The sequence below is a fragment of the Chaetura pelagica genome, unplaced genomic scaffold, assembly GCF_000747805.2.
Source record: "Chaetura pelagica isolate M959 unplaced genomic scaffold, ChaPel_1.0 scaffold70, whole genome shotgun sequence".
NCBI lineage: Eukaryota > Metazoa > Chordata > Aves > Apodiformes > Apodidae > Chaetura > Chaetura pelagica.
This window is the reverse complement of record NW_009952265.1, coordinates 4,303,650-4,316,031: the sequence shown is the minus strand read 5'-3', so window position 1 is coordinate 4,316,031 and position 12,382 is coordinate 4,303,650. Positions and strand designations below refer to the sequence as shown.

Below are 12,382 nucleotides of genomic sequence, written 5' to 3'. Positions count from 1 at the left end.
GGGCAAAGCAGCTCTAATTACAGTTCTGTGTTTAAAATATATCACACAAGGATTATCAAGCAGGGAAGTGATGGTTAGACCATGCTACAGATATTCTTATATAATCAGAAGCTGGCATATTTTGAGAAGCTATTCCTTCCTCTTTCCCAGCTGCCTTCCTCTGGCTCTGTCTCCTACCCCAAAATCAGGGCTTGCAGACTTCAGTGTAGTAGGAGCATAGACACTTGCAAAGTGAAATAGAAGTATGTTAACTTAAATCATCATCTTCAGTAGTTAGCTGTTGCAGACTGCAACAGATGAGGAACATGCAGTTCAACTGTTGTCCTAGACTGTGGAATGGTGACACATTTAATTCTCATTAATTTGATCAGTACCAGTAAGGTAAACACTCCCAAAGCAACAATACTTATGCCAAAGATGCATTCCCAAATAATTCATTATTCTGGAAGAATGTGTAAGGCTAAGGGGTTGTGGATTGATCTTTTTTCAGTCTTTTCTGTTAGATGGTTTGCAGACTGTGCATTTGACAGGAGAAAATGGTGGAATTTGACTTTAAGCTTACTTATATTCTGGCTCTGATTATAATAGCCCTACAGTGTAGGAAAATAATTGCCTGTCTGTGAAGGCAGGAATACTAGGACCTAGTGCGACTTGCTTTTTTGCTGCACTATCTGCTATTTTTGGGAGATCCTTCCATATACGTCTGCTAAATTTTTATCCTGTCATTATTTGCACCTTTTCTTCAAAGTCACTTGTCATGTGATTCCAGTAACATTTAGTGGCAGTCTACTATGTTACATCTAAGATCTGCAGTATTTCAATTCAGATTATTCACATTTGCTGCCTTCAACAGCTTTTTCATGCCCCCATTCCCTGTCATCATAAGGCAGAATAAACAACAACTCTATCCTATCTCTTAGTTGTTTGTTTTATGTGTGTTTAGCATGTTCCTTCATACTTGCCTTTTGAGGTAAAAGGTCTTGAATTATGGTCAGGTCATTACAGGTTTAGAATTTAAAAAATACTTCGGTGTTTGCCTGCAGGTGTCCTAAACGAATCAATTTAAGTACTGTATATTAGCTAAAGGGTGTAGCATTTAGAAGCCATTGTTATTCATTGATCATGTAGGTAATACTCTTCTTCAAATGGCAAAATCCTCATCTAGAATACAGCTTTGAGAATTAAGTAACCAGTATTAAGTACTCTCATTGTAAAAGTGAAGGGAGTTTGAAAACTCAGGCAGTTAATCCCAAAGCAGTGAACCATCACGTACATGAAATCAGAAAATTCAGGTAAGGCGTAATTAAGCCGTGGGATTAATTGCCACTGTGAGATGTTAAAATGTGAATTTTGAGTGTAATTCAAAGAACAGTATCAAGTTTTATGCAGATGCCAAAATGGCCAGAGCTTTTATGAGATGCTAAAACATCAGGAAAGAATACTGAAAAAAGGCTCATTATTGTGGGGAGGTCTGTGGATTGTCCTAGTAAGAAAACAAGCTGAAATTATTATCTTCCAGCAGCAAGAAAAAAAAAAAAAATCCTGTTTTTTAATTTTCTAATCTAAGTTTTACATTGTAGGTGGACATAAATTTGGGACTTTGCTATAGTGAACTTCTCTTACTTTGCCATTTCAGGTCCCACAGAAGTCAATCAGACATGTTAGTTTTCAGGATGAAGATGAAATTGTTAGAATAAACCCTCGTGACATTTTGATACGTCGTTATGCAGACTACAGGCATCCTGACATGTGGAAGAACGACCTAGAGAGGGATGACGCAGACTCAAATGTACCATTTTCTAAATCAGACAGTAAAAAATCTGACTATTTATACCCAGATGAGGATGGAACTAAGTTGAATTCCCTGAAAGACTCAAAGAGTTCTGTGGTATTTAAAATTCAGCCTTCCTCATCAAAATTTAAAAACTCAAAAAGAAGAAAAGAGGATGGTGAGCGTTCCCGCTGTATATACTGCCAGGAAAGGTTTAATCATGAAGATAATGGCAGAGGAAGATGTCAAGATGCGCCAGATCCTATTAAAAGATGTATCTACCAAGTTAGTTGCATGCTTTGTGCAGAGAGCATGCTGTATCACTGCATGTCAGACTCTGAAGGAGATTTCTCTGATCCTTGCTCTTGTGACACTAGTGATGACAAGTTCTGCTTGCGCTGGTTAGCACTGGTGGCACTCTCGTTCATTGCTCCTTGTATGTGCTGCTACCTCCCCTTGAGATCATGCCATCACTGTGGTGAGGTATGTGGGTGCTGTGGAGGAAAGCATAAAGCTGCGGGATGAATCAGTCTTGTGCCAAACAGAGCTGAAAAATCTTTGTTTCCAGAAAGCATCTAACTTGGATTTGTGGAAGCTTTTTGGCAAGCTGAAGGGAATCTTCTTTCATGTAAGAGATGCTTGATGTGGAGGAAGCAACAAGACTTGTCAGACCTTGGCATTTTACAAGTGCTAGCCACGCCTAATTATTTCCTTTGAGCGCGTGGCATTTGTTGCAAGTTGTGAAGGAGATTTTGCAAAGGAAAGCCTATTCTTATTATTGGCTATAAAATGAGTATATAAACTATGATTATACTAAAAGGGATTAACTTTTGCCACTTTGTACATTCATGGTTTAGGTGAGGGGGCTCTTTTAAAAGGATTAAAATTTACCTGAGGGGAAATTTTAACTAAAAGTGCACTAGTGACAGTTGATTTAAGATTAAGAAAAGTTAATACTCAACAAATGAGAAATAAAACTGATTTTAAGTGCAACTAAATCACTTATTAATAGTTTTTTGGAAGCGACTTTATGTATAAATAACAAATGTTTATATTTAACTAAATGTGTAAGGTACGAATTATTACATGTTAAACTTTCCTTCCCTCTGATATAGTAGGTATGGACCATATCTACTGTCACATTCCATGGTAGTATTTTAAATATTTAATTAGTTAATTTAGTCTCATTTTTATTACAGGTGGACAAATTGGTATTTTCAGTCCTGTTTCCCTTCAGCTACAGTTTGTGTTGAGTTGTATCCATACATTCTGATAATCTAAAAACCTTTAAAATATTAATTATTCTAGTCTTGAGTGACCAATATTTTTTTGTTAAACACAGATGTAATTGTCTAAAATGTTCTTGTTAGAACATAACATTTATTTTTATATATAAATGACTTTGATTTCAACATATTAGCAAAAAGGAAGTTATTTCTGTTGCTCAACCAGCAAGTTGTTTTCTTTTGGGGTGTCCTCCAAAAATACTTTATTGCATATTCAAATGTTCATTAAGCAAAAGGTACATTAAGGCAGTTGTAACAAATTGTCATCAGTGTTCTTGTTTATCCTTCTGTTAAACTAGGATCCTGTTCAGCTGTTTATCAAGTACTATGATTAAAACAAAAGATTAATAACAAAAGTGAAATTGTTTTCATTATTTTGAACTGCAACTTTTTCTTGGTTGAACAAGCAAGAACAAAAGTACTGTGTGTTTTGTTCACAAACAACAACAAAAGACTTAGCTTGAGAAATAAATTATAGCACAGGCAGAATAGGAGTGAACTTCATAATTGAGGAAACTGGAGGGAGGATGGGGGAGGAAGTGAGAGTGAGTGTATGTATGTGTATGTGCGGTGGTATATTGTGTATGGTACTTGTTATGGCTTTGTACTTACTAAGAGATTAACTTTCAGATAAGAATGAACTGATTGACCAGTAGAGAATTTTCTAAAACATTACATGCTTTGCTCTGTCATGAAGTAAGACACATTTACTTTTCATTAAAGATACGTAAAACACTAAAACTGGTTATAATTCACTAGTGGAGGTGCCTATTTGATATCTTGGCTGGAGTGGGACAGACTGTCACTGGTATATACCCTTGTTTTTAAACAAAACACCTGATTGATTTTATAAGATGCACATGACTTACTTTTCTCACCTCCTATGCATTTCTTCAGTATATTTTGTGTAATTTTTCCTTCTGCATGTATCAGTGCTCATAGTTTTCCCTTTTAGCCTTTGTATCTGTCTGTTAAATACTTTTTAAAAGGAAACATTTATATTTATATTACAGCTTGAATTCACCACCTTGTGTACATAGATCATCTCAAAGTATTATTTCACATTGAAAAGAAGACAAATATATTGATACATTGTAGAAGTTATGGAAGAGCTTCTAGTTTTGTATTAAGAGTTGGTTGGATTAGTTTAGTCCAAGAATATGACACTGTGGCAGCAGTCTTGGGTTTTACTGTTTATATATTTGAAAACTGCTACTCCAGTTGATTTTCATGCTTTACATCTTTTCAACTAAACTTGGGTTGCCTAGAATAGACTGTTAACTTTAATAACAACTTTGGTTTAAGAATGGCAATGTTTTTCTAGTGAACTAGAGGAATTTAACATTTCTAAGTTCTAGGTTCCTAATTCACAGTGAAGAGAGATACGAACAACCTAAGAAAAGAACTTGCTGGCTGTATAGGAAAATGCTATAGAATCATACTGTGTATATACTTCAGAAAGAAATTAGTTTAAGGAGTTTCTTCTGAGCACAATACAACATAGTGAAACTCTTGGTCCTGTACTGTATTATTTATGAAACAAATGCTTTAATATTTTAATTGAATGCGTGCATTAATATTTTCACCTTGCATTTAACCACTTTCTTGCTAAAATATTTTCACCTGTTGCTTTCCTCCTTGAAGACCAGATCCATCTAAAATGGGTTACCGAAACTGCTGTATGTTCCCTTTTTCTCCTGGAAGTGTCAGCCTGCATGCCCAGTTTGAGAGTGACTAAAAGAACTGCAAAGACCCCGTGATTACATAACGGGCTGGTTGTGGTGGGATGCACATGTGCTTTTTCTTCTGGTGTGAGTGATCTTACCTACTGTTGCACTTAGGAGATGAGTAGTGTTAGGTGGACATACAACAAACCCTTTCCAGAATGGGCTGTTATATCCATACATCTTTTGGTTTTGACAACATATAACATTTATTCTGTTGCTTCTGAAATACTTCCTTAAGCATTTGGGAAAAGAGAACATTCCTCCCCAGTCCTTACTCCTTCCCTCACCCTTAACATCAGAACTGTAGTTTCTAAGGCATGTAGTAGCAGAGCTTTGTGCTGCTTGGAGGGGAGACCCGAGCCTTGGGAAACCATCATTAAATATTACATCCCTGGCTTATTGAAAATCTCAGTTATAATGTGAAAATTAAGTATTTCCCCTTGAAATGGGGGAAGAAGTTAAATTATAGCAGCACTTGTGCACCATCTACTGGGGGAAAATCATTCAGCTGTATTCAGGAACAATATTAGACTACACAGTAACTTAACTGGCTATTGGTGCACTACTTAAGCTACAAAAATATATTAAGCTGTATCTAAGAATTTACGAACAGTAATTTGGCCTCCCATTGTGATTCTTTATCTCATCTTAAGATCTGCTTCTGAAGTTTCATTATTAGTATTGATTGAAAGTAAAAATGCTTTAACCAAATATTTTATTAGGTTTTAAATAGTTCTGATGTCATGTTATACAAGAATGTAAAAAAAAGGAATGAAAGAAAAATGGTCTGTTTCACTGGGCTCATAAGAATATTTTTTTTTCTGTTATTGCTATTTAGAATTGTTTTCCCTTGAAGTTCACTGCCACAGCAAAGTGATGGAGTTTTTTATGTTGATGCCACGTGAGTCTGGCCTTTTGGTTTGTGATACGATTAGTTTCCAGTATGCACAGGTGGGTCTGTTCACTCACACAGGCAATTCAGTAGTTGTGAGGGGGATACCGACAGCTGTGTGCAAGATTAGAGCAATCTTCTGATAATAATCTACAATTTCTATGGTAACTATTTAGTAAACAGCAGCAAATGATGGCATAAAGCTCTGAAGCCTTTCCAGGAATGTTCCAGTTTTAGCCAATGTGGTTTCCTCTAGAGAAACAGGTATTTTGAAGAATGTATTAATTTTACATGTTGGAATAAAACATTCCCATTTCAGATGTGTTCTCTTCAGAATAATTTGTGTGTATCTGGAGGATAATCCTGTATAAATAATGCACAGGTTTAAATTAGCCTTTGAATCTTCTCCAAGTCTATGGCACAGTATGGAACCAGTAAAAGGGTACATTCATATTGATAAAATGAAGATCAAGGCTGGTGAATGGCAGCAAAATAGTAACTTTAAAAAGAGGCCTTATGGTACTGTTGGTCCAGTAGCTGGGTAGATAGAACTTCCCTTTCCTTTGGTGTGCTGATAAATACAAGGAGATATTTGGTTTGGTGTTTTGTTTTGTTGTGGGTTGGTTTCTTTCCTGAAAGCTTCTCTCTCTTAATTGCAAAAGTTCTGGTTCATTTAAGAAACCAAGAATTTGGTGAAGAAGAAGCCCTCATGTTCAGAGCTGCAGTGTAAGCTGTACATAGTTTTCTTTCTTTTGCTTGGTGCCATTTTCTTTCCACCCTAATGACCTCAAAGTGCCTCGTGTTTATTGTTTCCATTAAACCTCAATTGCTATTTCTTTTTACCAAATGATGTATAATTTAGTTAACTCATCACATAAGTGTTTCCTTTATGAATATGAATATAGCTTGTTACTTTGAGTAGATAATGTAAATATGCCTTTAAGTTTGTAACTGGTTTGTTACATCGTATCCTTGTAAGTTGAGTTAGCAGATAACACCACAAAAATTGTTTAAATGTTTTTTTCCTGTAATTATCTGATTAAAACTGTCTCAAAATGAAACAACTGACATGTTATTCCATTCTGTGTTGGGATTACTCAGAACAGTGCATACAAAATTAAATGTTGCAGCTCAAGAACTGAACAAAAAGATAAAAATACAGGTTATCAATTTGCCATAATATTCTGTGTCCTGGTTAAACAAAATGTACCCGATCAATGTCAAAACAAACAATCTGATCAATATAAAAAATTTTATTACCTTCAAGCTCCAGCATCTTTTGTTGTAAGAATCATTTTGTAAGAGTAGCTATAATGTTTTAAACAAAAATATGCCTGTACCAGCTTGCTTTGTATCTGTAGTAGTACTGGTCCTTGACATGATGCTATAGAAGTCAGGATTCCTTCATATAAATCATGTTTATTTGAGTTACCACTCAACCCCATAACAAAAAATGTGTATGTCTGAATACAATTTAATTCAAAGCTTTGTACTAGGTAAAGAATAAGAAATACACCAGAAAAGGAAGTAAAACTCCACAAAGAAAAAATAGTATGAACACATGGAAATCTGTGAGACTATAATTTGAAAGCTCAGTTATCATGGTTTAGGATGGATTATTCTAAACTTAATCGTATTTGCCTCTGTTTTTTGCAAATGTGTTCTTATTGGTTATAACCCATAAAGTAATTCCCCCTGTTCATTGGATCTCACTTGAGGATTTTTTACTGTTGCATGGTGTAATCATAACATGGAATATTAACTATTGTTACCTAAGCTTTTTACTAATGATTTGTAAATGCAGCTCTACTAGAGAAAGGAAACAGACATTAATTAAGTGACTAACAAGGTGAGGGGTTAATAAGGAATATTTTAGGACTATGTGAAGACAATATATGAAAACGTGAGTCAGCATTAAACATGGTTTCATAAAAATGAAAAGCCTAGGGTTTGATCTTGGAGAAATCCAACTTAACATCATGACTAATGCACAATTTTCTGGTTTTGAACAAGAAAATAGTAAGGTGTTTTTTTTTTTGTTGTTGTTTTTTTGCAGGTAAGTCAAATTCAATTGCTGGGCTTTATAAATTAAATAAAATACTATAGTTAATCCACAGACTATAGTCTGTAGACCACAGACCTGTTGGCCAGTGTCTAAAGACAGTTCATAAAAAGATACCAGTTAGTCCAGATGCTCAGTATTTTGTATTGCTGTTGAAGATTTTTACTTGCTGTCCTTGATGGTTATGTGCTTCTGTACCAGAATGGAAAGACTTTGGTTTGTAGGATTATATCATCACTTCCATCGTTTGGGAATACTGAGCTATGTACTGTAATTAAATAGCTTGGAAACAGACATAACAAGTAGAGGGACAAAAATAAAAAATAATACCATGTTTCAGAACTATAACTTGAGATTGTAGAGTGTGTGCATGTATACACAGTGGGATCTGACTAAATTGTTCTTTGAGTACTGCGTTATGTGAGTGACTGGCAATAGTTGTTTTCACCTAGAAGGAAAAGAAAAAGAGGTAAGTCAATTCTTCAGGAAGCTTGTTGTTCATGTCCTGATTTTAGAAATTTGGGAATGTTTGAGAAGATAATGACTTTCACTGACAGAGTAAGCCTCTCAAATGAATTATGATTTCATCTAAGTGGTGATTTGGCAGACTCCAGGCACATCTCGGTGCCCACCAAATTAGATCTGATGTATTCTTCACAATGTACGTTGATTTATGTCTGTTTGATGTAATGCACAGGAACATTGGCATTTACTACTCCTTTTTAAAAAAAAAAATAAAAAATTCTTTTTTTTTTAACCACCATCAAAAAAATCTGTATTCGAATTTTGAGTAATATGCATCAGGATAAGTGTCTCGAACAGGGTGAGATAGCAGATGAGATGTATATGCACATAAAAAGATTTATTGCAAATAGCACCTGGGTCTTAACTGTTTTAAATTAGAAGGCACAACCACAGTCAAATTATGGGGAAATTGGGAGATCAGAACAGAAGCTGAGGTTAGTGTGCAAAAGGTACCTTAACAATAAAATGTACTGCTAGTAGTTAGATCAAACAACAAGCATCAACCATTAAAATGTTGGCAACTTAGTTAACAGCAAGTTTTATACTAGGCCTAGAACACTAATTACTGACTTTAAAAGGATCCTGCAATCTTACAATAGAGAACTTAACGATGAAAGATTGCTTAATGTTAAATTAACTAATAAAGACAATAAGGGAGTTAATGTCTCTCACCCTCGCCCAGTCACAGCTGGGTGTCCCTTTTGGTCCTTAATTCTGGAGAACTGATCTCTGGCAGGCACTCCCGCTGGAGAGGTCTGTCAGCCTCCTGGGAAAGTGTATGGGAAGTCCGCTCATCAAAGATGGGATCAGGCTTTTATACAATAAAGTGGATTGCCTTCTGTCATTTAACTATTTAGCCGTACCTTCAAAATCTCTCACTGGAGAATAAAAGGAAAACTGGGGGAAAAAAGAAGGCCCTTTTCTCATCAAGCAAATTCTTGTTTATCTGTTCATTCTTATTTTGCCTCCATTTTAGGCCTTGTGAACAGGTTGGACACTGTGTTCTTCAACAAAAGAGATCTGCTGGTTTCATGAACAACAACTTGGCCCTCTGTACCTTGCAAGGTTGTTACCATCTCAGAGCTTGCTAGCCCTTTTCCTTTCTCATCGGAACCTTTCCATTACAGGCCTGGTCTATAAAATTGAGAGAAAAAAGCCAGTTGAATCATTGAGGGAAACTTAGCAGGCATGTTGAGAGATGGAGCGTCCTGCTACAATAAGGTAAGCTGACCAAAAAGCTCAGTGTTTGGTGGGAGGATGAGTGGAGAGGGGGAAAAAAAACAACAAAAAAAAAAACAGGAAAGCTCTTTCTAGTTCCTACCCAGGTCTACATGGTAAATAAAGAAACAATTCCTAAATGAAAGCTGTTGCAATATGTTTTGCTGCCTGAAAATGGAGACTTTATAGAAAGACAGATTTAGTTGTTTTCCATTATAATGAGCAACCTTCTTAAGAGAGAGTTCTGATTTCACTATGGACAATGCATAGGTGTTACTGAACTTGCTAACAATGAAAAATACTGGGGGTTTTGTGATTGATAAGTGTTTAAAAGAGAAGGAATTGTCTTTTTAAACATAGATCCAGTATTGATTGATCAAGTCTGTTTCTCCAGTCAATTGACAATTAGCTGTAAAAAAGCCCATTAAGATCATTTAACTTCCTGTTGCATGTAAAACTGTCCTTGAATTATGTGCTAATCTCCCGTATTCCAATATTGCAGCCTGCCAAAACGTTCCTCTGTGAGCTCTCTCCTTCCACTACATTTCAAGAAAATAAATCCCCATTTACTTATATTGAAGATCCCCTGGCTTCCAATGTAGGTAACATGCCATTTTATATCCCATGTAAACAGTGAGTAGTGTAGTGAGCTATTTCTTTCAACATAAGGATTTGAGACTATATTATTATTTCTGAAGTAAAGAAGTTGTGAAAACATTGCTGCTGTCAAGCAGCTATTGTTGTCCCTTTGCCAGGGAGCTGACTGTCCCTTTGTACCTGCCAGTGTGCTTAGCTGCTTTTGTGTTGTTACTTTATATTTCCTGTGAAGGAAGTGTTGCAGTGACTTTATCTTTCCTATGTTTTTTCCATTACTCGTTCCTTCTTACATTGCCTGAAGTCTTCCTCAGCTTTCTCTGCCAGCTTACAGGTTTTTTACAGGCTGTGTGTGCATCTGATGACTCTAGCTGCTGATTACTGAATGCCTTTTATAAGCAGTATTTTAAAGTTTTATTGCAAGGGCCAAATGCTGCATCTCTCTTGAATATGGTAATGCTGAGGAGTTTCCTCCATTGTGCGGGCATCCACCTTTGGTACATGGGCTGACCAATCCTAATAATTAGCTTCTGTGTCTGATATGGTTTTACCTAAATTTTCATTTGTCTTGCCTATTTGCATGTAATTGTCTATAAGATAGCTAATTGGATGAACTTTCCAGCACATTCTTGTGCAACTCTTTACAAGGGAAAAGGGGAACCAAATCCTGAAGCACTAACCAATTCTTGGTTTGCTCTCTTGCCCTAACAATCCCTAACAATACTACAGTTAAATAATTTTTAGTTGTTGAAATTATGTTGAAACCCACACAGTAGAACAAATTATTTTGGAAGAGTTGTCACTGTTGGCCTTCAATGGTTCTAGAAATGCTGTTGAGTCACCAGCTGTGCAGGATCCACTGTTCTTATTTTCTGTGATGTTACAGATATGTGATAAAAATGCTGCTTATGAAAGAGAGCTTTTTTTCTTTCACAGCTACTTCTGTCATGAGAATGATGAAATGACTATTCCTTCTTCCTTGGGCTTTGCAGTCTTCAGTGAGTTCTCAGAAGCCTGGAAAATGAGGGTGGGGCATGAGATGTGAGAATCGTGATGTCCTAGGTAAAGTGTGAGACAAGTTAGATTTTGTATATGTGGAGTAATGGGAGTGCAGAGGGAGAGGAGAATCACCTGGGCCCTGTTCACAAAATTAACTTGTTCAGGAGAGTTGACAAGTGATACAGTATTTGCAAGAGATTTTAAACTTTCTGAATACAGCTATATACAGCTCCTAAATCCCCCAGGGCCTTTGAGCCTCATGGTGTGCCTGAATAAATATGTAAAGTTTGTTACAGTCAAGGTCCTGGCTCTTCCATGATAGGCACTGCTTCTGAAATTCACCAAGTCATAATACAGAACACTTTTACTCACAAATAGTTCTTCTTTGGAATTTGCAGAGTTTAATACCTTATTGGTTGATACCGAAGGTTGATTGCTTTCCAGACATTTCAATTAACACTCTGTTCTAAAGACTTGCATAGACATCTCTGTGTTAGCTACCTTAGTAAAGTATACTTACATTCCTAAAGTCATGGTTGTGAAGAAGTATCCAGAAGGCTTCAGTGCATTTGGACCTGGCTGGCCAGAGAGGTGGACAAGCCTCCATGCTGGGAGACATTGAGAACTCATCTAGGCATGTCCCTGAGCAAGCTGCTCAAACTGACACTGCTTTGAGCAGGTAAGGTTGGACTAGGTGATCTCCAGAAGGCACTTACAGCATCAGCAATTCTGTGACTTGCTTTACAAGAAAACAAAGATTTTGGAGAAGCAAGAGACCAGTCTCAAAAAAGTGATGTGATTTTGTGCCTGTTGAATCTGGTCTCTGATTTGGAGGCAAATCCTGTTGATACTTGAATATTTCAAGTACCATAGAAAGACTGTCATTTTAGTCACATCATCATAATATCTCAGTATTTGTCACTGACAGAATTATTAAAATATTAATATATTCAAGAAACAAAGGCTTCAATATAAGTAATAGGCATTAGCATAGTATTGAGGTGAGGAGGACAGCTACTCCAACTGTTAGTAAGCTTAAAAATATGCACAGGTGTTTGCATAATTACTGAACAGCTGCCTCACGTGCTCTTTTGGCACAGAAAATGTTTTCCCAGAGTTGCTAACTAACTTTTAAGATATTTTAGTAAAAAAAATAAATAAATTAAAAAGTCAGGCTCTCCAGACTTTTTCCAGATTACCAGTCCAGCTTAAAAGCATCTCTCAAACCTGGCTGGAATCTGAGACAAGTTTCCTAAGAGAAGCAAGGCAAAAATACCTGAGCAGAATGTACTTGGAATGCATGGAGAG

At 36.3% G+C, this 12,382-nt stretch overlaps 1 protein-coding gene across 2 annotated transcripts in view; it reads left to right on the top strand.

Annotated features, from left to right (window-relative positions):
* SPRED1 (sprouty-related, EVH1 domain containing 1) overlaps nucleotides 1-3,413 on the top strand; it is a 28,612-nt gene extending 25,199 nt beyond the window's left edge. Inside the window, exon 6 of one of the 2 annotated variants that reach the window (XM_010007701.1) lies at nucleotides 1,637-3,413. In XM_010007701.1, the coding sequence (XP_010006003.1) occupies nucleotides 1,637-2,296 (660 nt within the window). In that variant the 3' untranslated portion in view covers nucleotides 2,297-3,413. The remainder of the gene's footprint in view (nucleotides 1-1,636) is intronic. The other variant, XM_010007702.1, reaches the window with a different exon arrangement.
* Nucleotides 3,414-12,382: the final 8,969 nt, after the last annotated feature.